The sequence below is a fragment of the Narcine bancroftii genome, chromosome 3 (genome assembly GCF_036971445.1).
Source record: "Narcine bancroftii isolate sNarBan1 chromosome 3, sNarBan1.hap1, whole genome shotgun sequence".
Lineage (NCBI taxonomy): Eukaryota > Metazoa > Chordata > Chondrichthyes > Torpediniformes > Narcinidae > Narcine > Narcine bancroftii.
The window spans coordinates 191362185-191388849 of NC_091471.1; the positions used below are offsets into that span (position 1 = coordinate 191362185).

Consider the following 26665-nt stretch of genomic DNA (forward strand, 5'->3'; position numbering starts at 1 on the left):
GTAGTATTATTTAAAAAAAAAGTTTTTTCCAATTGTTCTAGCTACATGCTTTGTCCAAGTTTTAAATGCTTATCTGTAAATACACTAAAAAAATTCTTAATATTCCCCACTGAAATGGCTGGTTGGGCGGGGGACCTTATATGCCTGTGGGTCTTATGTTGCATCAAATATGGTACTCAAGAACCATGGCATATGTACAACATTGATAAGCTGATGTTTACCTCCTCATTTGGGAATTAAGAAGTGTTACCACTGTATAAAAATGTAAACAATACTGAAGTATCAAATTCTCCAATCTCTTTATGTCAAGGGTGTTTATCTCAAATGACAGTTTTTAGTACCACATTCCTACTTTATCTAATCTGAATTCATATTTTTACCAAAATATGAGAATTTGTATTCAAAGGATAGTTTGTAAAAGCATATTAATACACTCATTTGTGACTTTGCAGTTTATCTTTTTGTTAAATGAAGATTATTTTGTTTTTGTGAGCAAACAGAAATATCTGGTATGAATAACTCAAAGCACAACAACTAAATCAAACAATAATTTCTCTGATGCTATTCCAATGAGAAACTGATGTTCCAATCTGATACCAAGAGCTGCCTTGATGCCTCCTTAAGTGTTGTAAAATGGATTAAAAATGCAAAGGATTTGTACCAAAGAAACACTCTTTTCAGGCTGGTAACAAAAAGATATCTGAATTTAGCACCTGACCTCTTTTCTCAAATGCATGCATGTAAGTAATTCAGAAGAAAATCTGCATATACCCAACCAATGACAGTAGTATTCCCAGTTTTGAAAGCAACCAGTAAGCCAGATATTTAATGCCACCTTTTTGTAGCAGACATTAATCAATTCTAAGTCTGCAATTCCAGCATGAAATTGTCTTGTTTATTTAATTTTTTTCAGTAGATGATTCATGTTGCCTTTTTGAAAGCCCTCCATTTTATACTAGGCTTCCATTAACTCTCAGAAAGCAGAAAATTATGCAATCTTTTGTTTTTCAATCTGAATCCACTTGAATCCAAAAATTCTTCAAAATATCAAAATAAGAGCCATATGAACTTTTGTAAGAATTGCACTGATTTCTGGGGATTGATGAGATTTGAAACATAAAATGCAATACAGCTTGACAAGACAATGCAGTAATGAGAATACAGGGATGAATGTTGGTTATATTAAATGCAAGTCTACTAGATGGATTAACAGCAATGTTCCAGAAATAATTGCAACTAGGAACTGAAAGAGGAGAAGAAACTCAGGAAGTTACAATCATGTAGGCAGTGATATTGTTGGAGCCCTAATTTGAACAATTCACAAAATTGCTGGAGGAAGTTAGTAGGACACACAGCATGCATGGAAAGCAGTAGGCAGTCAATGTTTTTTACCTGAGCCCTTCTTCAGGTATGCCAAAAATCAGGCAAACAAGGTTGGGGGTGGGGGGGGTTTGGGAAAGGGAGAAGCACAGGCTAATAGGTGATAGATTGATAGAGGTGAGAGGGGGAGAAAAGAAAACTAAGGTGATAAGTAGTGAAGGAGTCATAATCTGATAAAGATGTTCTTTTCGACAAGTCTCTGCATCTTGATAGATCATCAGTGTCTGAACAGAAAGATGATACACTGGTTTTAATTTTTCAAAATTCTCTAGATTCAGAGTATGTACATTTGATCACAAAATAGCAATTGTAGCTCCTTTATTCAAAAAGGGAGTGAGACAGGAAATAAGAAGTCTACAGGCCTCACAGCTTAACATCCCTCATTGAGAAAAAAAAATTTGCGGAGACTGAAAGCTCCTGGCATTGGAGATGGATTGGCCAATATAAAGCAGTGAGTTCAGAAGATGGAATGTGCCACAGGAGCTCATTTCTTTTAACTTTTTACATAAACGTCTTGGCAGAAGACACTTAAGAGATGGTTGTTAAATTTGATGATATCACAAAAATAAAAATTTAAGTTGTGAAAAGCACATAAGGGATATTTATAGATTTGTAACATTACACAGGCAGCTCATTTACACCAACCAGCATGCCGATTTAAGGTGATCTAATTTTTCCTGAATTTGCCCCATGTCTCTATGCACTTGTCCAACTGTTGCTGCATTTGCCTCTACCACCTCCTCTGGAAACATCACCTTTTAACATAAGCCCTCCAGTCCATATAGACAGGTATAAACATCTCACAAATGATGCATAACATTAGAAATATGGATTTATCCATCTAGACAGAACAAAAGGATTAATTTTATCTCGACACAACAGATTGCAGACTCCCAACATGCAAAGGGATTTGGGTTCAAAATATATTCTTTGCAAAGGGTTCATACTTAGGTATAAATATGGACTGTAGAGCACGTCGAAAGAACCCAAGACTTGTTGATCCAAACCAAGGCTTTTATTAACGAAAAGACTGGAGCATATCACATGTAGGTCGACCAGTCCAGAATGACCTGGTCTGGCTAGGAGCAATCCTTTAAGACCTGCCGGTAAATGTGGCTATGCTCTCAGTCAATTACAGTCATCCTACACTACAATCTGTACATACACACATTGGTGATAGAATCTGTACTGTCATATAGACAAGGGGCTTAATTCTAAATAATGAACTTGAATTATTTTAGAGATACAGCACAGTAAAAGACCCTTCTCGCTCACCAGCCCAAATCCACCCATGTAGCCAATTAACCTACTAACCTCATACGTGGAAGGAAACTGGAGTATGGGATAGAAACTTGTGCAGACATGTAACAAGCATACAAACTCCCGATGAACAACAGTGAATTAGAACCCATGTTCCTGGTGCTGTAATAGCATTGCTAACTATGCTGCCCCTACACTAACCATGCTGTGACATGACAATAACTGCCTTTGAGGGAGTGTGGCATCAAGGCACTTAGGTAAAACTGGACCACAAACAAGATGGAAAAAGCCTCTAGTGAATGGGGCCATAACTTTCACTTTCAGGGCGGTATCCTGTGCTCAATCATCTTCAATTGCTTCATAATGTCCTTTGTTCCATCAAAAAGTCGGAAGTAGTGCTATTTACTGATCACAGCATTTACTTGTATTTGTAACTCCTCATCAAATTTAGCAGTACCTGAAACAAGTCCTAGACAGCATTCAGGTATGAACTGATAACTGGCAAGTAACATACACTTCATAAAAAAAACCCAAACAATGACTGTCTTTTGTCTTCAAGAAAGTCAGCTCCAACAAGGGAGTATCTAACCACATACCTCTGAGCATTGCAGAGTTTCCCACCATTAATATTCTGGGAGTCACCAATGCCTAAATATTCAAATAGACCAGCCACAAGTGGTCAGAGCTAGGTATCCTGAAGTGAGTGACTTACCTCTTTATACCTCAAAGCTTTACAACATCTACAAGGCACAATCACAGGTGTAATAGTAAAACAGAAGTAAAATATACCTGATGCAGGGCTCAAGCCCAAAACGCCGGGTTATGTATTTTTACCTTTGCTATATAAAGGCCATCATTTTGATCCATTCATAATTGCCCCAGAATAGGTGGGAACTGTAATTACAGTGTACTGAGGTGGCAGAATGAATGTTTAGGAGGCAAGTAGGCAAGATGCTTTATTCAGGTGAATGTAAAGTTCTTTGCAAGTGGGGCTGTTCTCATTCAAGCAAGCAGGGAGAAATCCATCACACTTCTGATTGTAAAAACACAATGCTGGAGATGGCACATCCCACCTATTCTAGGGCCATTATGAATGGATCAAAATAATGGCCTTGCATGTGTTGCTCACATCTAAGAAATGGATATATTAAATAAAAATACAGCACGTAATTAGGAAAGTTATCAAATGTTTATTGTTGGTGGCATCACGTGATGATGTAGCATCAGGTTGGAGAACCCCAGTTCTCCCAAAAACAGTTTTTAAAAAGTGTTAAAAAAGAGAGGAAAAGGAAGGAAAAAAGTAATATTTAAACCAACAGAGAACACCCTAAGGATGTCTCCAAAGAAGATCAAAGCTGCTGCTGGCTTGCAAGAAGAAAAACAAAAAAACAAAACCAGACATAGAAGAAAGACCTACCTCGAAGATGAATCTGGGGGCTTTCCAGAAAGTGGTGACCGTTCAATGAAGACGACGACTGAGGTGGCTCTAGACGTTGTGACATTGAGCCACCCCTTACAATGGCCAGAGGACCTGCAAGAAGAAGAACGTCTGTGCCTGTGTGAGGAGTCGCGTATGCGCAGAGCGCATAAATTGACAACAGTGCTGCGAGGAGGAAGCAGTATAGACCGCTCCAACTGCAAGAAGAATCAGATGAAGAATTCGATTCCTGCGACGATGAAGGAATTCTACAATCGGAACAAGAAGAAACAGAAGAAGAAGATGTAAAAAAGAACCAGGAGGCTGCTAAAGGCTAGAAAAGGTAAAGTTGTCATCTCTAGATATGTACAACTTGCATAGATCATTGAAAGATTTGATGAAAGAAATGAAGCTAATTGGAGCTGTGGTATTGAAATCAGAAACTAGAACTAAATATGTAGAAGTAGTGGTAAATATGCAAAAAAGATATGAAAAGTAGAAGAAAGAATTAAAGGAACAGAATTTAAAATTGAATCCATTAAAGAACAAACTAATTTTACTACTGTTCAAGATCAATTGGCTCAAAAAAAGTGGATGCTTTTGAGAATTTTAGCAGAAAATTGTTGGACTTAAAGAAGGGGGTGAAGGAGATGATATTAGATTATGTTTATGACGCTGGATTCCATCAAGTTTTAGAGTTAATGAATTTCAGGGAGATATCATCGAGCTTTAAGATATCACCAGATCAAAAGCCGCATCCGATACTGGTTAACTTCCTTCATTATCAAGTAGAAGATTTTAGAATTGGCAGCAAAGGAAAGGAAAGACAAAGTCCCTTGGAATATAATGGAAATAAGATTTTCTTTTGTCCAGACACAAGTTTTGAATTGTTGAAATGAAAGGAATTTAATCAAATTAAAAATGTACCATGAAAAAAGGCTACACCTATATTTTGCGATATCCAGTCACCCTGAAGATTTTTGATCCAAGAGGTCAAAACAAGTTTTTGTTGAACGAGGAAAAGCAAAACAGTATGTTGACTCTGCCAGATTTCACTGTGAAGAGATCATTGCTGAGCAGCAAAGTGCAAACAGAACAAATATCTAGAGCAATCATAGCAACCAAGAAAGAATCAAATCAAATAACTTATAAATCACAAGAAATAAATGAAAAATTTAAAAGGTTCTATAAAAAATTTTATCATTCAGAATCTCTAAAGGATGGAATACAAAACAATAAGACCCCAGGAGAAGATGGCTTTCCCCCTAAATTCTACAATACATATAAAGAGTTGTTAATTCTTCCTTTTGTGGAATTATTAGATCATGTGGGAGAGATGCATGACTTACTAGAATCACTTAAGACTGTGATAATAACAGTGATTTTAAATCCTTTAAAACCATCATCATATAGACCTATTCCATTATTGAATGCAGATTATAAAATAATATCTAAAATGTTAGCAAATAGAATAACTAAAGATTTATCTAAATTAATAAATATGGATCAAACTGGATTTGTTAAAAATGAAAATTAGCAGATAATGTGACAAAATTAATGAGCATAATAAATTTATCGCAGATAAGAGTAAAACCTAGCGTAGCAGCTACTTTAGATGTGGGGGGGGGAAGCATTTGATAGGTTGGAATTGGACTTTTTATTTAAAGTATTTTAAAAAATTGGGTTAGCATCTACATTTATTAATTGGACTAAAGCTTTATATAATGGACAAGTGGTAACAAATGGACAAATGTCAGAATCCTTCTAATTGACTAGATCAAGTAGACAAGGATTTTGTTTGTCACCTTCATTATTTATTTTAGCAATAGAGCCTTTGGCAGATTTGATTATATCTGATAATGATATTAAAGGTTTTAGAACAGGCAGAAAAGAACATAAGATCAGTTTGTTTACAGATGATGTCATAATATATTTGACTGAACCAGAAAGATCATTATGTAAACTGTATTCAAGATTAAAGGAATATGGTGTAGTATCTGGTTATAAAATAAATTGTGACAAGAGTGAAATAATGCCTATGGTTACAGCAAATTATACACAATGTAAAAGGGAAAATCAGTTTAAATGGCAAACTAATGTGATTAAATATTTAAGTATTAAAATAGGTAAAAATTTACATAATCTATTTAAACCTTTGCTTAATAAAATTGATGAAGATTTAAAGAAATGGATGGAACTACCAATAATTTTAATAGGAAGGGTTAATTGTATAAAAAAGAATATATTTTCCGGAGTGCATATTTATTTCAATCACTACCTATATTTATAATCATCAAAATATTTTCAAGAATCAAATAAGTGTGTAAGGAAATTTATTTTGAAATGGAAATTGGCAAGAGTTGCATGAGAAAAAATAACATGAAATTTGAATTAGGATGGTTACAATTACCAAATTTAACAATTATTATAAGGCAATGCTACTGAGATTTCTCTCTAATTTCTTTGAAGAGGGAGAGAAACCAACATGGATTCAGATAGAAATGAATAAAATAAGAGAAGAAAATGCAGAGAACTTTATATATAAGTGGAATGATAAATTATTAAGTGGAGATAGAGATATGCCTTTGTTAAAATACTTTTTTAAACATATGGAACAAAATATATTTGGAAATGGGAATGAAAAATTATCAGATACCAAGAATGATATTGACTCAAAATAAAATTATTCCTTTTATCATTAGTAATCATTTTTTTAAATAGTTGGTTTAACAAAGGATTAAGAGACTAAAAGATTGTTTTCAGGGTACAACTTTAATGAAATTTGAACAATTGAAAAATAAATATGGATCACAAAATAATACAATATTTTATTATTATCAATTAAAAGCATATTTAAGGGAAAAATTAGGGCAAGCACTGGTACTACCTGAACATAGTTATTTGGAAAATTTACTTACAGTTACGTCTATTAAAATGTTTATTTCAATTATGTATACAACTTTACAAAAAGGAATGTATAAACGAGGAGTTCATAAGTCAAGACAAAGATGGGAGACAGATTTAAATATAAATATTCAAGAGAAAACTTGGCTAGAATTTTGTCAAGACAGTATGACCAATACAATAAATGTTTGTAATAGAATGATGAAATATAACTTTTACATCAATTATATTTTACTCCTTAGATACTAAATGGATTAAATCCAAACTTTTCAGATAAATGTTTTAGATGTAATCTGGAAAGAGGTACTTTTATTACATTCTACCTGGATATGTCCAAAGTTAAGTCCTTTTTGGATAGAACTAGGTTTATTTCTAGAGTGAGTTACAAAAGTCAAATTTCCTCAGGATCCGAGTATTTTTCTATTGGAAATATATTTGATACAGAATTGAAATTAAAATTAAATAAATAAACAGCAAAAAGAATTCAAAAAGATCCCCCTAGCAGTGATGAGGAAATGCATAGCAGTAACTTGGAAGTCAGATGTTTATTTGGGGATGGATAGATGGCATGCTGAAATGCCACTTGAAAAGATTACATATAATTTACAGAATAAATTTGAAACTTCTCAAAAGATTTGGGAACTATTCCTACTCCTTAAAATTAAGATATGTTTTGGTGATAGTTTTATTTATTTTTATCTTTGTTTTAATGATATCCAGATATTTTTTTCTTTTCTTTTATTTCCCTCTTTCTTTGGGGATGAACTATATTTATGGGGGAGGGGGTGGTTTAAATCGCTATGCATATATCTTTATTATTTTGAACAAGACAATTTATGTACAATTTCAATGCATATATGAAAAATATAAATAATATTTTCCAAAAAATGCTTATTGTTCATTGAGGCATCTAATGTGGAGAAGGGTGTAATATGAATATAAGATTTATTGGGATAAAATTTTTATTTGGTCACTCAATCTTTACATGTGTGTAGGTATTTGTTGCTCATTATACTCACTTCTGTTTTTAATTCCACTGAATTTAATGGACACGTGGAGAAGAATGGCCACTAAACATACCATTTCTACATTTGGATCATAGTTTATTCACAAACTAATTTCCATTGAAAGCCAGTAAAATAAGGCCCATAAATTAGTTCAATAACTCAGACAAATATCTCGATGAATGCTTAAAGCAGGACAATTTATTTATTGTGGGCTATAATGCAATCTTCAGCTTTACATTTTGTGTTCTAGTCAGTCATGAGATAATAGTATCATGTTGTGCCACTTCTCAACTTTTTTTTTTATGTTCCAAATTATTTAACAGTTAACTCCAAAGATAAAAGATTTTCTTTTGAGTTACTTAATAAATTATTTTCATTTTATCACAATCTGCAATTGAGTTAAAAATTCCCCTGACATCCTGATCTGAAAGCAAAATCGGAATAGTGCAAATGATGACAGTGGCTTAATCCATAAAGAACATGTAGTGCAACAAAAGATAGATTTTCGGCAGCATTTAGAAATGGTAGAATTTTAAGAACTGGTTGGTGCCAAGCTTATAAATAGCTAAAGCTTTGTTCCATTAATGTTTAAAAAGGTGTTAAAAAATCTTGCCTTTGTTGGGTTTCGTCAGATTTTCTCATGGAATTATCCAAATTTGATGCAGCTCTTCAATTCTGTCAGTTTTTATGTTAAAGATCAGATGCTACAAAAGTCATACCAAGCAAACAGAAAAAGCAGCAAATTATGGAGTGTAACCGGGAAATGAGAACAGCTATCCTCCCATGAGAACAGTTATCCTCCCATGAGAACAGTTATCCTCCCATGAGAACAGCTATCCTCCCATGAGAACAGCTATCCTCCCATGAGAACAGTTATCCTCCCATGAGAACAGTTATCCTCTCATGAGAACAGCTATCCTCCCATAACCCACATGAGGGAAAACAGACAAATAAAAATTATTACCTGATTAAATATCAAACACAAGTACTATTATTCACATGCACATGGAATGAAATGTAGCAGAAAAAATAAAAATTATATGTTTTTACCAAAAATTTAATTTTCTGTTTAAAATCTTGACAGTGAAAATGTGTAGAAAATGCTGAAGCAGTAAATTTATCTTTGCATTGAAATATTAATCAGGAAATAAAGATGTATTCTACCCTCCATTATACTGTTCGCTGCTAATAGACAGTAGACTCAGTATATCCTTACAATGGGAATCTCATATTGTACTTGTGATATATATTGAAGCCCTTCAGACTGGAACATTTTAAAAGTTGGAGCAGGGCTGGTGCCAGACTATTTTGTGTCGCAGACAAGGACAACTACTTGCACCCACCCCCCCCAAAAATTGCCAACTTTAATTTTCAGAAACACACTTTGAAGAAAAAAAAATGGAAAACACAAAACTTGAAACTGCTAACTTTATTTTAAATTGCAAGAATAAGTAAGACATCAATCTTTGATTATCTTTCTCAAATATAAAAGAAAACATTTTGGCACACAAATCATTTTGAACTAAAGGGCACTCGGTAGAATGTATACCTCTGCCAAGAGCGGCACGACATAAAAAAAAATTATTTACACACCTTTAAGTCTATATACATTTTAAAGTTACTTGGTGTAACCCACCAGTCACGTCAATTAGCTTACAGTCAGACAGAGAAACAAACAAAAGCAGACAAACAGGTTATAAACGTAACCTCGTTGGAGGTAATAATCTTGTGAATTGTGTTGTTAAAATTTAAGTCTCATAAAAGCTTCACTTTGTGAGCTTTTCCTTTGCAAATTTTGTCACCAATTCAATGAGTAAGTGCTGGTGCCTGGGCATGTTCAATTGATAGAGTTGCCAAGCCATCTTGTCTCCGTTGCAACATTGTTGAGCGTATGTAGGTTTTCATAAGTTTGAGCTTTGAGAAACTATGTTCACCACTTGCCACTGATACTGGAAGTGTGAGAAGGATCCTTAGAACAACAAAAACATTGGGCACATTATCCAGGAGTTTTTGTTGTAGTATTAAGCAAAATTCTTCCTATGGCAGCATTGACATTGGAGGTCCTATTGCTATAAGTTCACAACACATATCTTCACATCAATATCTTTGTAAATTAAGATAATTTACATTTGTATTCTGAATAGATTATCCAAATTTCATAACACTGAAGTAAAAGCTTCATATGACAGGACTATTCCTTCAAATTGTTTTGCTATTTCCCTCTAAAGTCACAGCACATTATCTCTAAGAGCACAAGAAGGTGTTGAAACCCAAAGTTATTACACCACTTTGAAACCTACATGAATGTAATGAGAAAATGACTGTGCACTTTCATGTTAGCAAGATTTGTTACATTTCATCCGCTGTGACATTCAGGTACTGAAGAGCTCCTACTTGACCTGAGTCAGACCCTACATTCAAAAAGATGTTTTGGTTCAGAGTTGAAACAGTAGGAGTTTGTCTTTTATTGGAAGCCATGGAACGATCTCTGCAGTTACCTCAAAATTATGCTTTGAAGTGAAAGACCTTGAATGACAGAGCATTTTTTTGGTTTCCTTTTATTCTCCAAGTAAATGACATGAAGGTAACAGACAGGGTCTCAGAGACATTTTTTAATACTGGCTGTAAAATGCTGGGCTGGCATTGTCCGTACTTTTAACAACAAATGGACATCACTCATCAATTACCGTTTGACTTTGCTTTAATATTTGTTCAAGGAAAATGAGTGGGGAATAATAGCATTGAATTTGTCCATTCACTATTCAGTTAGAATGCATGTACCATGTTTGCATGCGTCATAAACCAAATGGGAAAAACTCACTTATATTCCATCTACTTAATAGTCAAAACATTGAAGCAATTGTCAAAAGAAATTTTAGTTTGAACAACGATGCTTCCTGCTAGTGAAATTGACTGATTTTCTTTTTGGAATGGTTGATGCAGATACCAATGATGGTTCAATTTTGCTATGTGTTATGCAGTTTCTGTTTAACTTTTTGTTAATACTTGTAAAATTCAAGTGAATCTACCAGAAAGTGTTAAAAGTCAGATATTAAACTAATAGTTTAGATTTGGGTTTAAACAATGCAATGTAATACAGTACCAGAAACTGGGTACTCAAACAATTGTCATGTAATTTTTGATGTCAATTTGTTACAACTATGGTGCAGAATAAATTCACCCATATATTATGAAACAAAATATCCAACTCACCAAGAGAAAACTAGAGTTCAAGTGAATGTGCCATTATTAATATGAATAAGCCAGGGTTTCTTTTGAAATTAGATTTCAGTATGAGTGTCTTTAATTCTCTCCATCCCCCTCCCCAATTGCAGGAGGGGGTAAGAAACTTCAAGAGTTGCTTCCAACAAATGCTGCAAATTTTGCGCGCCCAATGTCATGGGACATATTATGACAACCTGCACATCCAGTCCAGCATCTTTTTTGCACTGGATTTGTTTGGCCCCTCACTGAACAGTTGCCCATTTGCTTTCCGATGCAGCCGGCTCGGGGCTCGAGCAGCTCAAATCCATTGCGCATGCACCAGCCAGCAGTCGTCCATGCACACAAGAATAAGGATGGGAGTGCCAACAGACCTCGGGGCACTGACTAATGAAGTAAGTACACTTTTGGCCCCCACACACCAGATGTCTGACCATCTTGACCATACCCCTCTGAGGTCTGCACCCTAGGTTTCTGCCTTGTTTACTTAATGGTAGTGCCGGCCCTGAGTTGGAGAACATACTAAGGGAAACTTATATAGCATAATGGTTTTGGATAGAAGAAAAATGTCAAAAAGATGCTGTAGAAACACTTTTTTTTTTACATCTACAATCCATGATATTTCTAATGAATAGTTTAAAAGATTCATGAATTTGTTTTCAGCTTGTGTGGCAGGTAAACTAAATGTATGGGAACATTCAGTCCAGGGTACCTGGCCATGTACTGAAATCCTGCGATGACCAATGAGTCAATTTATTCACATACATTCGAAAACTCATTTCGACAGAGCATGGTACCCACCTATTCAAAACAGGTCTCAATTATACTGGAGGCTAAAGAGTGTGGTAACCCGCCTAAATGACAACCAACCAGTGGCACTCACATCCACAGTGATGAAGTGTTTTGAGAGGCTGTTGAAGCAGATCAGTTCCTGTCTGAGTGGCAACATGGATCTGTTCCAATTTTCCCTCCACAGCAACAGATCTAAGGCAGATGCCATCTCACTGGCTCTACACCAACCCCTGAAACACCTGGACAGCAAAGATGCATACATCAGGATGCTCATTCCAAGACCTAGGCCTCAGTAACCCCATTGTGTAAATTGAATCCTGGATATTCTCACCTCCAGACCCGAATCAATACAGATCAGGAAGAAAATCTCCTTCACTATCTCCTCCAGCACTGGAGCACCACAGGCTGCATACTTAGCCCCCTGCTCTACTCGCTTCGCGTCTATGACTGTGTGGGTCAATATGATAATAACACCATCTACAAATCTTCTGATGATACCACGGTGATGGACTGTATAAAAGAGTATGATGATTGAAAACTATGGTGAATAGTATACTAACATTAACCTTACACTCATTGAAACCAAAACCAAAGAGCTGATTATGGACCTTAGGAAGGGAAAAGCAAAGGTGTTTGATCCAGTGATCACTACGGGATCAGAGGATGATCAAATATAAATTCCTGTGAGCCACCATATCGGATGATCTTTCCTGGAGCCAACACACTGATTTCATCACGAAGAAAGCAAATTAGAGCTTCTTCTTCCTCAGGGGTTGCCGAGGTTTGTTATTGCATTGGAAACCTTGGCAAATTCATCCAGATGCAGAGTGGAATGTGTACTGACCAGCTACATCACAACCTAAAATGGGGGTACCAATACCACTGAGCAGAATACTCTGCAAAAATTAGTGGACACAGCCCAGTACATCATAGGCTAAACTCTTCCCACCATCGAGAATATCTACATGGAACAATGACATTGGAGAACAGCTACAGTCATCAATAATCCACATCACCCATGATATGTTCTACTCTCACTGCTACCATCAGGAAAGAGGTATAGATGCAACAAGACTTATGCTACCAGGTTCATAAACAGCTGCCACCCCTTAACCATCAGAACTCCTAAATAAAACTCAATCAGAGACCTGTTTAAGGATTCTTATTTTGCACTTTATTACTGAATATTTTTTTCTTTATTGCACATTTGTTTATATTTCTTTCTTTGTTTACATTTCTCTCTTTTGTAAATGTATCTTTTTTCTTGAGGACAGCATAAAGTTACCGATAATTAGAAATTCTGCCTGGCCCACAGAAAAAGAATCTCATGTGAATCCTGGATATTCTCACCTCCAGACCCGAATCAATACAGATCAGGAAGAAAATCTCCTTCACTATCTCCTCCAGGTTAATAAATCTAAACCGACATTTGAAGTCTCAAGTGTCAGAGAGCAAAAATTTCAGAGAAGAGTTCAAAGAGGTAATTTTCTTTATTCTACACACACACACACACACACACACACACACACACACGCACACGCGCACACACACACACACACACACAGAGTTTAGGAAGAGGTTAAATTAAGTAAATTAATAGTAATAAGTTAAATATTGATCTTATTATTCTGTATTAAGAAAATAAAACCAATTTTGTTTAAGTTTAGAATACTTAAGGTTTGTAACAATATCTTCATATAAATCATGAGTCAGTTGAAGACTTTAATAATGTTTCCATATCTGCGAATGCTGTTTTACCAATGACTTTCTGTACATTTTACAGTAGGTGCCCTTCACTCCCATGTACTTTCCAAGTTTCTTATCTCTTCTGTATTATTTTTCTTGTTGACAGTTATTCCATTTATTCACCTCAACTATCAATTATTGCACTCTCTTTCTCTGCATTTTATCTCTGTTGCATCAATAATTCTGTTTTTCTCTCCCTACAGATGCTAGCAGATGTGCCGTATTCCAGGAATGGCCTGTTTTTACATCAGATTTATAGCATCTGATTTTTTTGTTTGTTTGTATGTGTGTTAAGTAAAACTGCTCTGCAATTTTGTTATCATAGGAATCAACAGGAACTAAGCAATGGATATTATAATGAGCTATTATTCTGATTATTAGTAAAGTAGGTAAACAATTTAAATACAAATAAAAGTTTTTGAATAATCAGAAAATAACTAGGTGCATAAAATCAGCTTTGCAAAAGATCTCAGGACAGGTTGCAAGTCAAAGGCATAGAAATGTAAAGAGTATCTTGCAGTATTGATGACTGAAGGTGCGCACACCAAGAGAACAGTGCATACTTTTGTTTCCTAGCCTAAATTTAAAAACATACTTACCTCAGACCTGCTTTTTGGTATATTCACTAGATTGGTTGGTGGAATTAATCTGATGCTCCATGGCTGGAGATTAAGTAATAACCATAACCATATAACCATATAACCATTTACGGAGCGGAAACAGGCCATGTTGGCCTTTCGAGTCCGCACCGGTTCACTGAATTTGTGCGCCCTCTTTGGGCAATGGTCCCAGTAGATCACATCGATGGGGGAGGGGGCAAAGGGAGACTCCATTGATCCTCTCTGCCACTCTTTACAATGGAGTCTCTTATTTCAAACCCTATGCTGAAAGGGAATCATTAACAATGATGACTTTCTAGTTTGTGTATTGAAACTTCATTATCAATTACATATTCAGTCCCTGGATGTTGAGTAAACTTGCCAGAGATCAGGAGAAATGAAGAGTTGGCAGGAGAACTGCTGAGAAGCTAATTCTACTGGTTGGAGAATCTGAAGCCAGTGACATAATCTCAAAGATCATCTAATTTGGATGAAGAATTTTTTTTTTTACTTTAAAGAAGCAAATCTTTGAGAGTCTGTGTGTGATCAGTCATAGAGACTGATGGAACTAAATATTAAGGGAATTTGAAGATGGCTAAAATAGAGGAGGTGCACAACAGGATGTTACAAGCCTCCTGCTTGTTCAGATACAACTCATGTCCAAACAAGTTTGGACAACCACAGAGTCCCTCAGGTCTTCACTATTCCCCCACCAGACTCTGCAACCAACACTTCTGCCAAATTCAACATGATCTCACAACCAGCCACATCTTCCCCTCTCCACCTCTATCCACTTTTCACAGGGATAAGTCTCTGAGACTTTCTGGTCCACTCTTGTCTCCCCACCAATCCTTCCACTCCCTCATGCTGTAACTGCAGAAACTTGTCCCTACATCTCCTCCCTCGCCTCCATACAAGGTCACAAACCAGGTGAAGGAAAGCTTTACATGCACATTGACCAACCTAATTCACTGCTGTAGTCTTACCTACATCAATGAAACCAAACATAGATTGGGCAAAGGCTTTGCCAAACACCTATACTCTGTTGTGGGTTTAAACTTGAACTTCTTGTGGCCAAATATTTTAACTCTGCCAACCATCCCTATACTGACATCTCTGTTCTCAGCCTCATCCATTGTCATGGCAAAACTAAACCATTTTCCTGGTGAATGCCCTCAAACCAAAACATGAGCACTGAGTTTTCTAATTTTAGGTGATCTCCACCCCTATCCATCTCCACTGTCTGCACCAACTCTTGGCCTCTTTTTTTTCCTCTCCTCTCTCTCCAGCTTTTCTACCCTCTTATGGTTTCTACCCCAACCAGTCTCTTTACCTCTCACACCTATCTTATCACCTCTGGGGGTAAACCCCCCCCCCCCCGCCCGCTTCTTCCCCACTTTATATATGTAAATTTACCTCTTAATAAAGTGTTCGACTCTGAACCTTGACTGACCATTTGGACTCAATTACTGCATGATCTGCTTGAGTTTCTCCTGCAATTCTCCGTCTGCTCCTTCCAAATTACTCTGCGGGCACCAGATGGCAGCAGAGACTACGTCAACTTTGCAAAACAAAATTGGCTAGTTAACACAGGAGGCAACTAAAAATAGCATCGCGAAGAGCGGATGGAACTACAACCATCTGCTCGTTCAGTTGTTTTCCCTTAATTTAAAACCCCATTTCCCGCTTTTGATGTGACGAGGACACTAACATCTGCTGGAAAATAAAATGTGAATCAGCCCGGGACCTAATGAAAATATGTATTGGCACCTAGATTACTAAATGCGTCAACCCATGTGCAATTGACTCGAAAATAATCTCGTACGCATTTTCATCATGGCTTGTTGCACTTCACAAAAGCAATTAAAGTCTTCAATTTTTAATATAGATATAACGTAGTTCGTTCAGCCGCACTCAAGAGATTGCAATAAACATTGCTGACCGAATCCTGAAGGCACTCTCGGGTGATTCATATAAAGAACTGACTGGGAGAGACGGTACCTCGGGAATCTCCATGAGCCCACGAACATCTGGTAGAACATATATGGGGCGGGGACTCTCCTCGTTGCCGTATGGATTTGGAAACGCGCCCTCAAGTCGTGTTTTCAACCTTATTGATGAGGAGGTGCTGATCGGGGTTGAGAACATTGACTCCTCTAAACTACAGATCGATCACGCTTTCAATATGACTAATATTCTTCCTGTTACGATAAGGGCACTGACACATCGCATAGCTGATTCGGGATAAATGCTTGGTTTTTCCCACTTACTTTAGCTTGATCTCTGCGCAAACCCCACGCAGGTTTAGCTTATACATTTCCAAACAATACAAAATAGGATACGCAACTGTGTAACTTGGTGATCGTCGTAAAGTTCTACTGGGAAGTAGAAGAGTTTCGCATTCAGTGTTGTTCAGTGGTAATCCTTGCCTGAGGGAACATGCTCTGATTCAGCAGAAAACATTAACTGAAGTTATGTCAACAAACCTACAATATTTTCTTTTAAAACATTCCGCCGTGTGACAGCAATATCGAGGTGCAGTGCAACACGTTCGGTGGCCAGTTCTTTACTCCCGGAATGCGGCGCTAAATCAGACATGGTTTGATTTGTCCTTACCTAGTGCTTGATCGACGGGCTCACACCTTGGGGCACAATGTACTACTGTGACAAGCAGTACGTGCAGAACAAACGGGACCAGGTTCATTTTTACTCCGTTTGTCTGCACTGTTCTTTGATAACGCTGCCAGACGACAAGCTTCAATATGTCTGGGTGCAGTTTTGCAAAATAGGATCTGAAAGGCAATGTGCATGGTTTATAAGAAATACGGTGGAATATCATGTTACCGTATTGCCACGTGGAAGTCCAATTACAATGGTGACATTACAAAGGGAAAGCAGACTATGGTAATTGCAACCATTAAACTCGGACTAATGTATGAAAAGTGGTATGAACTGTATTTTGTTTTTCACGTGACACTTTATTCGCACTCGATGATGTTCGTCAAACAACAGACTCGTGTTTAAACAAAATTCTGCTCGACACAGTGTTCTCATGAAAATTTATTGTTGTTTTGATGATCTGCAGTGAAGCTTGCACAATGTCAACACCGTAAACACAATCCAGTATTAATCCCAAACCACACGATTCTCTCATCCTGCAAACTTGCCTCGATCAATTTTGACTTTGAGCAGACATTGCGGACTCCATTCAACCCAAATGTTTCATGGAGTTGCCCTGACCTACGTTTTATTTTTGTTTTACAGAGTATTTTACCCTTTGGCACAAGGCTCGACAAATTAATGCACGTTTAACAGCTTTATAGAAAAGCTTTAATGAAATTTAAGTGAAACGGTGCAGATTATTCCAATTTACAACTCGCCCCCCCCCCCATACAAATACTCAAGCTTAATTATACTTTGCACAAAACTGCGAAAATACAAATATTTACGGAAAAGGAGACAAAGAATTAACCAGATCACGTTCTTTCAATAAAATATTTATCATAAAAAGACGCTTGCCTTTGGCTATTTTAGTTTTCCTCATAACACTGGAATGATCAAAAAGTGCGTGTAGTCTCACGTGCTTCCGAGTGGCCAACTTTCACTCACAGCGGGTGAAAGAGTCACTGCCCGGCTGAGGTACCTTTCAGGTTCTTTGCAGGCAGTAGTCGTTCTCGGTATCCAAGGAGCTGTTGTGTCCAGAGGAGGGGTACAAATCCCTTTTAAATATCCGGTTGACAATGTGGACGAGAGCCTTCTTGTACTGTTGACGCAGCAGCGAGTAGACGAAGGGGTCGGCGGCTGCTTTGCAGTAGGCGAGGCATTTACTCAGAATCCCCCAGTGATAGCTAATAGATACAAACGAGAGTAACTCTATCAACCTGTGGGTGGGGGGTGGGGGGAAGGAGGAGGGTTGGGAGGGGACAGAATCGTAGAAGTTTTATTAGAACTGATGAACTTTTAATGCCGTCGTAACTTACTTGCTGTCAAACGGGTCATTGCTCTCCTGTCTTTCCATTGTATAGACTTTGCAGCACAGAAACAGGCCGTTGAGCCTATATAGTCTGTGAAAAGCTCCACACCAATACCACACATTTCCCTTTCCCCGTTTACTTGGTTTTCCTGGTTAGAGAATCGAGTGTTGCTTTGAATTATGTCTGGCCTCTATTCGCTGATTGTTTGGACTCGAGATATGATTGAATCGTTTGGACTAGATTTACAACACTCCCCCTCCTGCATTCGCCCATTTTTGTGCATCATCTGAGTCTGCCTCCATTCGCTCCGAAGCAAAGTGCCTGGCTTTCTTAAGCAAAAGAACCAAATTGCTGGAGGAATTCAACAAGCCAGGCAGCATCCATAGAGAAATGGACAATCGACGTTTAGTGTCGAAATTTTGCTATTGTATATCCAATCCGCAGCATCTAGCATCCCCTCTTGCTGTTTCCCAAAGGTATGCCCCGGTTCACACAGCTGAGAGTTACAATCTTGGCCACACGCCCTACTTAAGTATCAACTTCAACCATTGACTTGGTTGTTGCGCAGCTTCAGCGGTTGGAGTTGATTCTTAGGTAATTGTCCAGCATCAACCCACACCCAAGTTGGAAACGTCTTTAAGAATAAAGAGAAATGCAACAGATTAGATGGCTGGAATCCTATTAGAAGCTGGAGGAGCTCAACAGATCAGGCAGCATCCATGGAGAGAGAAGATAGTCAACGTGTCCTGAAAAGTTGAATACCCGCAATAATATTTTCTCCATGGATCCTGTTATCCTCCCTCCACCCCCAATGTTTGCTCTTTTAAAAGTAATCTGTTTAAATACGGGGCAAAGTGGTCCTGTTTTATTTGCACCGCTTGCGAAGTTGAGAAGCGAATGATGAGGACCCTCTCCCAGCAATCTGAAAAAACATCTAAACTTAGTGTGTATAATATCCCCCCTGACACCAATAACGGTCACATTTAAAATCATTCTCACGCCACGTTGACTTTGGTGAAGCAATGCAAATTCAACAGATCAACTTCAGACCAGTTTAAAATGGGTGTCTTGATCCATTATGGTTTAAGGTAATATTTTCTCAGCGTCCCGCAAATAAATTTAAAACAGGACTGCTACTTTCCATGAGATGATTGGAAACCTAACAGAATTTCCCCTGTCCTGGGGTCTAAACCAGAATTAAAAAAAAAACTGCGAATTAGATGGACGGTGCAGATAAAATTCCGGGGATATTTTGCATTGGTTTTCAAAAACACTGCCTGGAAACTCTCCACCTCATCCTGAAAAAAAACACATGCAAAACTTTCCTCTATTGCGAATTGCCAATAAAATACATTTATTTATCTTCTCGGACATTGTTCTAAGGTTTAATTTTACGTGCAAGGGCCATGTAATTTATTAAGAAACTAACCGGTGTACTGATAAATTGCTTCATAGGGTTTATTTCTATGTCAGTCTTTCATTTACAATGAAATATTTAAATGTTTATGTATTTTATAAGGCCCCCATTTTCAGTTGTATCAATAAAATTACAGTAGGTTACCGCATAATTATTGCACGGCGTATTGTAAAGCATCAGAAAAAAGTATCATGTGCTGAAACTGCTGGTTCGATGTTATGGGCGACTTTACAATTATACAAATGAGTTTGAGCGGAAACTTGATCAAAACCCTTAATTCCTAACACAGTCGCATTTCCCAACACAACATTTGCTTTGCAGCCAGAGCAGAAATTGTCTTTGTCTATTAGCGTTGCCTGACCTACTGTGTTTTCTCATTCTATTTTATGCATTTGTGTCTATCCGGTCAGAGAACACGCACAATGGCTTGCTTTCCTGCTTTGGGCGTAAAGGCGACTTTATTCAGAAGGCCTCTTTCTCGTTCTGCTAAATGCCGTCCGTGGATTATTACCTGAAAATACACTGGCCGTTTCCACATATCATTCATCTAGTCCTATTATAGAAAAAATACATTTATTTACCTTCTAGGACATCGTTCTGAGGTTTAATTTTACGTGCAAGGGTAAAGTCTTTAAGAAACTTCATAATTCAAAACGGTGTTCCCTCAATTCCATTCGTCCCTTTCATCCCAAATCCCTCTTCTGCCTAGAGGTCTATATGGAATCAGCGAGAGACACAAAAAAATCTCAGTTTTAAATCTGTTATTCCATTTTTTTTTTAATTGATGCATGCCTTTCCCCTAATTACAGACCTGCTGCAGTCCTGTAATTGTAAAAATCCTGCCCTGCTTCCAAATCTGTCCGCCCGGAATATTTTAGTTACTCCTGGATACATAGATAGCCCTGCTTTTCATTCTCTGCGACGCCTTCCCTGGACCTCTCCACCTCTTTTGCGGACTTTAAAATATGCTTTATTGGCTGGTGTTTTGATCACAAATAGTTAATTATGCGGCTTAGTGATGACTGTGTAATGAATTCAGTTCTTGCGCTAGTTTGGATTGTTTCGCTACTTTAGAGGAAACTATAGAAATACAGTTATATACAAACAAATAGTTGTTGCTTTCTCCCTATTTTACTACCTTGGTGAAATAGAGCGAAAGGTGCCAAGTGATGATAATGTAATTCCTTGAAAATGTAATTTCACATTTTTGATTAAACGTAACGTATGACCGAAAAATTCGTTTTCGGGTCTCAGCTCAGAATCAAATTCAATGAAATTTTGCACAGTGGAAAACCTGAACACAAGGCGAACAAGTTCCTACTTTAGTGTTTATGATCTCGGTGTGGAGGGGTTTATTGGCAATATTATCTCCTTTATCAATGTCATGCTGAACATTGAAATATAACAGGTTTGACACCTTGTCTTGTTATCTCAGAGTTTTAATTGTTTCAATGTTAAAAATGGAGCACCCCTCCCTGCGGATAATATTTTTTTACTTTTCCAAAGAATTTTAAGGGCTGCGATTAAGAATGACAGATAAATCACTTCAAACTCCTCGCGGAGAATCCGTCCATAATTCCAGACAGTTAAAAATAGACAAGAAATTGCGGAGCTGAAACAAGTGCCAAACTTTTCTTCATTGTTGAAATAAACTTTACGAGACTGGCACTGCATGTAGATTACATTAGCATTTCTCTATCAAATTTCTGTCAGTCGCTCAACAGGATCTCTTCCCAATATTAGAAATTCAAGGCTAGTCAAGGAAATTTCCATGACGGAAATGATCCGTCCCTGGAGGTTCTTAATTTTAGTAGAAATCTAATGAGATGTTAATATGGGAATTTCCGTTCGAATAAATGCTCAAAGCTCCTAAGGTTATATGACACGCTTTTAAAACAATTATATTTGATGCAATGAATTTCTACAAATTGATCTGAAATTGATGAACTAAGATTTCGAGAAGTTGGTCCTACCCTCTCTGCCTCCCGAACGTTTAGTGTGAATACTTCTTTCCACTGAAGTCACGAATCATTTTCTAATTTGATGAAACATCTGCTTGTGCATTGGGGTGAGACGGCCACAATTCAACAGTGGATCAAAATAGATTACGTCGCATGTCGATAAATAGTTCATCCTTTTCTGGTAGCCTGTTATCACATAGTTGGTAAGAAATGATGGTCCGTGAAGTTGTTATGGGAGGAGTTTTGCTTGTGAAAAATGCTGATCCGTTTATTCTTTGTGGATCCGTGGGGATCTCAATTGTACATTTATCATATTATCTTGCAGGAAATTAACCAGCATATTTTGTTCCGCTATGAAAGCAGGAAAAATCCTTTAGGTCCCAACGGCGCAATCTTGAAGCTGGTTTCTCCTTCCGGACTACCCATACTTAAAGTGACGAAAGACAAGCGAAACTTCGTGTTTGTGCATTTCAATATTTGAACACCATCATCAAAAATATTCACCCTTCATCATATCATTCCACAGAAAACCCATCGGTGGACTGCAAAACACAAACTGCTGCAAACTAACAATGAGGCAAGTTCCGGACCATTAATTCTTTGCAGAATGAAGGTCCAACCAGCAATGATGGGAAAGACTTTCTGATCTGATTGTCCTAACATCATCAGGGTTTAGCTTTCAAATAAGTACTCAGTATTTCATCACTGTATTACAGTTGCCAGGTGCTTCAATTGGCAAAATTGCAGGCCCGAAATGTTGATTACCCTTTAGTTTTTTAAGGATGCTGCGTGACCTGTTGAGTTTCTCCAGGACGTTTGTGTATTCCAGCATCTGCAGACTTTCTAGTTTAACAACAAACATGAAGGCTGTTACCTTCAAAGTAAGGGGACAATTAACGCGTTAGTAACACCCACCCTCAACTGGGTCGCAGTGACCTAATATGCTGCTACCATATGTGAAAACATTTTGCATTTAAGCTAAAACAAATACTTTAATGTATTGTGGGAGCAAATGCGAGGGCATTCAAAGTTTGAGCAACAGTTGTGATTACAGCTTGTTCTTTCAGTGTAAATTAAGCAATTTCTGCCCTCTCCAGCATTAGGACCACACCTGGCAATGCCAATAATACGGAAGGCTCGTGCTACCAGAGCTATTAAAAACACCATCTTTATTTTTTAAAAACATTTAATTAAAGAATATGTTTGCATGATTATTCCCGTAATCAATAAAACTAACGTCCAAGACAATGACAGTACTTGGCAAACTATCGGAACCCCGAAAGCTGAATTGCTGCATAACTTTACCTGGTTATAACATAAGGAGCAAAACAGACAATGAACGACCCTATAAAAATGCTGATCTTCTTGGTTGCACGCTGTCTTCTGCTCTTTTGCTCGGCGATGCAACGCTGTTTAACACTGAAATGAGAAATCCGACACTTAATTCCATAGCTCAGCTATGAAGTATGTCTGACCATGTCTGACTATAAAATGTTACATGTAGGAAAGATTGGATAGGCTGGGTACTTCGAGTTGAACAGATGAAGCTGAGACGAGACTTAATGAAGGTGCATGAAATTATGAAGGAGCTGGTTTGGGAGAATATGCAAAGAATTAACTCCTCTTGTATGGAGAGGAAAAAAATAAGGACATATTTAAAATAATGGATGAAAAATTGAGGGGAGATTTTTGTTGGGAGTGGACTCACTGTCTGAACACTGTGTTTGAACAAGCTCTCTCATCACATTTAAAAAAAAAATCTGTGACGTGCAAGGCCATCGTAAGTACTGAAAAAATAGATGGAATTAGATGTTCTCCTTCACCGACACAAACACGATGGCCAGAATGTTCCCCTTCGTTTAAGTTTCCTTCTACAAAGTTAATGATTTACTTTATTAAAATGATCACTTCCCACAAAAATATCTTGAAAACTGCTTTCCCCTTTCATCCCTTCTGCATCAATATAACATGTCTATGTTTATAAACAGGCAAAATATTACTTCCCATGAAAGAACCCGGAGACCGTTCTAAACGCTTGTTTTTTTCTCTCTCTCTCTCCACGTTTTATTGTAACGCTCAATGTTCCCAGAGCCAAACTTTATGAAAATGAATGAAACAGACCAATGTTCTGACTGCTAACCTGCAATCAGAATAGATGTTCAGGCTCAATTCAAACAAGTAAAATGCAACAAACTTAAAACACGGCATTACCTGGGGTGGATATCCACCAGTAAAACCAAAGTCTGCATGGTGATAATGTCTATTCTTTTGCAATGAAATCGAGCAACCTTCAATACCTTCAGGTATGTAAAGCACAATATAACAAGCGAGAGCATAAAGCTGGTGGAGTGAAAGACGATGGTGAATATTGTGAACTGTCTTCTCTCCGTCTCTTCCTGAAGGTGCAAAGTGCACGATGCGTAAATATTATTGAAACCGACCCAGGTAAAGAACATGGCCACGGCGGGGAATGAGAGAGAATGGAGCCAAGTGTAACTCATCATGAGCACGGCATCCTTGTACCTCATCTTACTGACATAACTTAAGGGGAACACCACGGCAATCCACTTGTCTATGCTTAACGCGGCCATGCTCAGCATGGTGTTCGTGGCGAGAAAGGTTTCAAAAAATCCAACGGTTTGGCAGATACAATCACCAAATGGCTGTTGCTTTTTGACAATCCCCAGTAATGTCGCTGGCATATTCAGAACGGTGATAAGCAGATTGCAGAATGACAAGTTAACTATAAATATTCCCGGCACCTGCTTGCGGATGTCGGAACTGTAGATGAAGCATATCAACACCAACAAGTTAGAGAGCAATGAGACGATCAGCACCAGAACGATGAACAGCACCAGAATTACTTCTGCCAAGTCCATCTCTCAAAGGGTCGCCTTATAGCACTAGGTCAAAGCCCATCCTCTTGCCTTGAGAAGGAGTCACTGGAAACATCAGCCTTGGCGGCGATAATCTTCTTTGCTCCCTATTTCGCTCCTTCTCTGCAATCGCACTCAACCGAAACCCAAGAAAGCTTACCGAGAGGCGAAAGCGGAGCTGTCCAAAGTCCCGGAGCCGACGAGGAGAGAAGAATGAAAAGTTCAAGAGGTCCCCAGGTGTTGCTCGAATAACGAGGCGTTAACTTAATGGAGTCGATGGATTCCTTGAATAATGGCTTCGGCGCTGCAGGACCGAGAAGTCCCTTCACCACAAGTTCCCCACCCCCTCCCACAGAGCCGACGGGCAACACCGATCTCTGTGTAAAGTAGACGCTGCTTGTCGCCTCCTCAGCTCCGTCCAACCCCAGCGGCCGGGTCATGCGCACAGGGAACGCTGGCAGAAACACAGAACTCACTGAACAGCACTAGACAGAGAGACCTAAAAGACGCAGTGAGCGGGAGCTGGCGGTAACCTCTCCAAGCCCACAACACTGGAAGGGAATCTTCGGAAGGCAGTCAGCTGGTCGCCAAGGCGTTCTGTTATTTCTATTTCTTGAGGTTGTTTTATTTGCGTGACAGCTCCATCCATCAACTCCTGTAGATTGTGTAAATGGTTAAGTTCTCGGAACAAGTCGGGCTCCAGTCTGTCCCCGTCGATGAAGTCCCCTCGCGGCGTGTTAACTCATCAGTTTGAGCGGAAAGGAACTCCAGCAGAGTTAGCCTCGAGAGCCTGCTTTAAAAGTCGAAATCCACAACGAGTAGCCGAGCCAAAGGGAGAGAAGGAGAAGCTTACAATGCCCACCTGCTTCTGTCGCATCTGAACAGGCGGAGGAAGATGAACGCCAAGCTGCTCTATAACTCAAAGCAGACTAGATCCTCACAATATACCCTGACATGTGTGGTGCCATCTAATTGACTGTAACACGGTTGCTGCTTGAAAACATTCCAAATTAAAGCTCCTTTCCAGAGAGGCATTCCATGTATCCGAGCCCAGTTATTTATACACCCATGAAAATATCCGGCTTTGTGTTCCAGCACTCTGTGCAATATCCATTTCATTTGAGTACACTGTTATACTACGGGATTAATTTTGTTCAGGACCCCGACGAATGTTGGTCAATTTGAAATACAGAACAAGGTCATGTACCAGATGATGCAAAATTCTGACAAAATCGTTTTATTGAGGGAAATGATCCTTTTCTTTAGCCAAAGCTTTTAAGCTATGAGGTCTATTCCCAAAATGATTAAATGTTCCAAGGAAATATTCCTCCAGCCAAGTATTCGGGTGCATGCTCTGCTCCGATTACTTTATGGTTAGCATATGAAAGATAAAATTACCAATTGAATAGGATCCAAAACAAGGCAAAATTCCATTAAGTTTTGATGGGGAAAACTAATTGGTTGTGCAAATTTAATGAACAAATTAATATCTGCAGATAATATTTTAAAAAGGAAAATTGAAAAAGAAATTAATGTTTTGGTGAGGTTTTTTCTCATTAGTATTTCCACTTTGTAGACACATCTAAATTAACAACAAAAAAAAAGAACATCACAATGACTCACGTAATGAAAAAAAAAGTTTATACAAGCTAGTGAAATAACTTTTCAAAATGTGAGCCAATTTTCTAATTTTTTCAGTGAATTTTAAACATTTATTATTCTTCTTCTTTGGCTTGGCTTCGCGGACGAAGATTTATGGAGGGGGTAAAAAGTCCACGTCAGCTGCAGGCTCGTTTGTGGCTGACAAGTCCCATGCGGGACAGGCAGACACGGTTGCAGCGGTTGCAGGGGAAAATTGGTTGGTTGGGGTTGGGTGTTGGGTTTTTCCTCCTTTGCCTTTTGTCAGTGAGGTGGGCTCTGCGGTCTTCTTCAAAGGAGGTTGCTGCCCGCCAAACTGTGAGGCGCCAAGATGCACGGTTTGAGGCGTTATCAGCCCACTGGCGGTGGTCAATGTGGCAGGCACCAAGAGATTTCTTTAGGCAGTCCTTGTACCTTTTCTTTGGTGCACCTCTAAATCACGGTGGCCAGTGGAGAGCTCGCCATATAACAC

At 38.2% G+C, this 26665-nt stretch overlaps 2 protein-coding genes across 4 annotated transcripts in view; both read right to left on the minus strand.

The window, feature by feature from the left end:
* cpz (carboxypeptidase Z) overlaps positions 1-17115 on the minus strand; it is a 57593-nt gene extending 40478 nt beyond the window's left edge. For both annotated transcript variants that reach the window (XM_069926153.1, XM_069926151.1), the window contains exon 1: positions 16944-17115. In XM_069926153.1, the coding sequence (XP_069782254.1) occupies positions 16944-17031 (88 nt within the window). In that variant the 5' untranslated portion in view covers positions 17032-17115. The remainder of the gene's footprint in view (positions 1-16943) is intronic.
* LOC138757965 (G-protein coupled receptor 26-like) lies at positions 17048-24713 on the minus strand. Of its 2 annotated transcripts, XM_069926155.1 has the most exons (4): positions 23891-24713; positions 22985-23098; positions 17971-18208; positions 17048-17119 (listed from the first exon to the last, which is right to left on the minus strand). In XM_069926155.1, the coding sequence occupies exons 1-3, from the start codon at positions 24556-24558 to the stop codon at positions 17974-17976; spliced, it is 1017 nt and encodes a 338-aa protein (XP_069782256.1). In that variant the 5' UTR covers positions 24559-24713; the 3' UTR covers positions 17048-17119; positions 17971-17973. The 2 variants fall into 2 exon arrangements, with proteins under 2 accessions (XP_069782256.1, XP_069782255.1); XM_069926154.1 differs by lacking the exon at positions 17048-17119 and having other exon boundaries at positions 17839-18208.
* Between the last annotated feature and the right edge of the window lie 1952 nt (positions 24714-26665).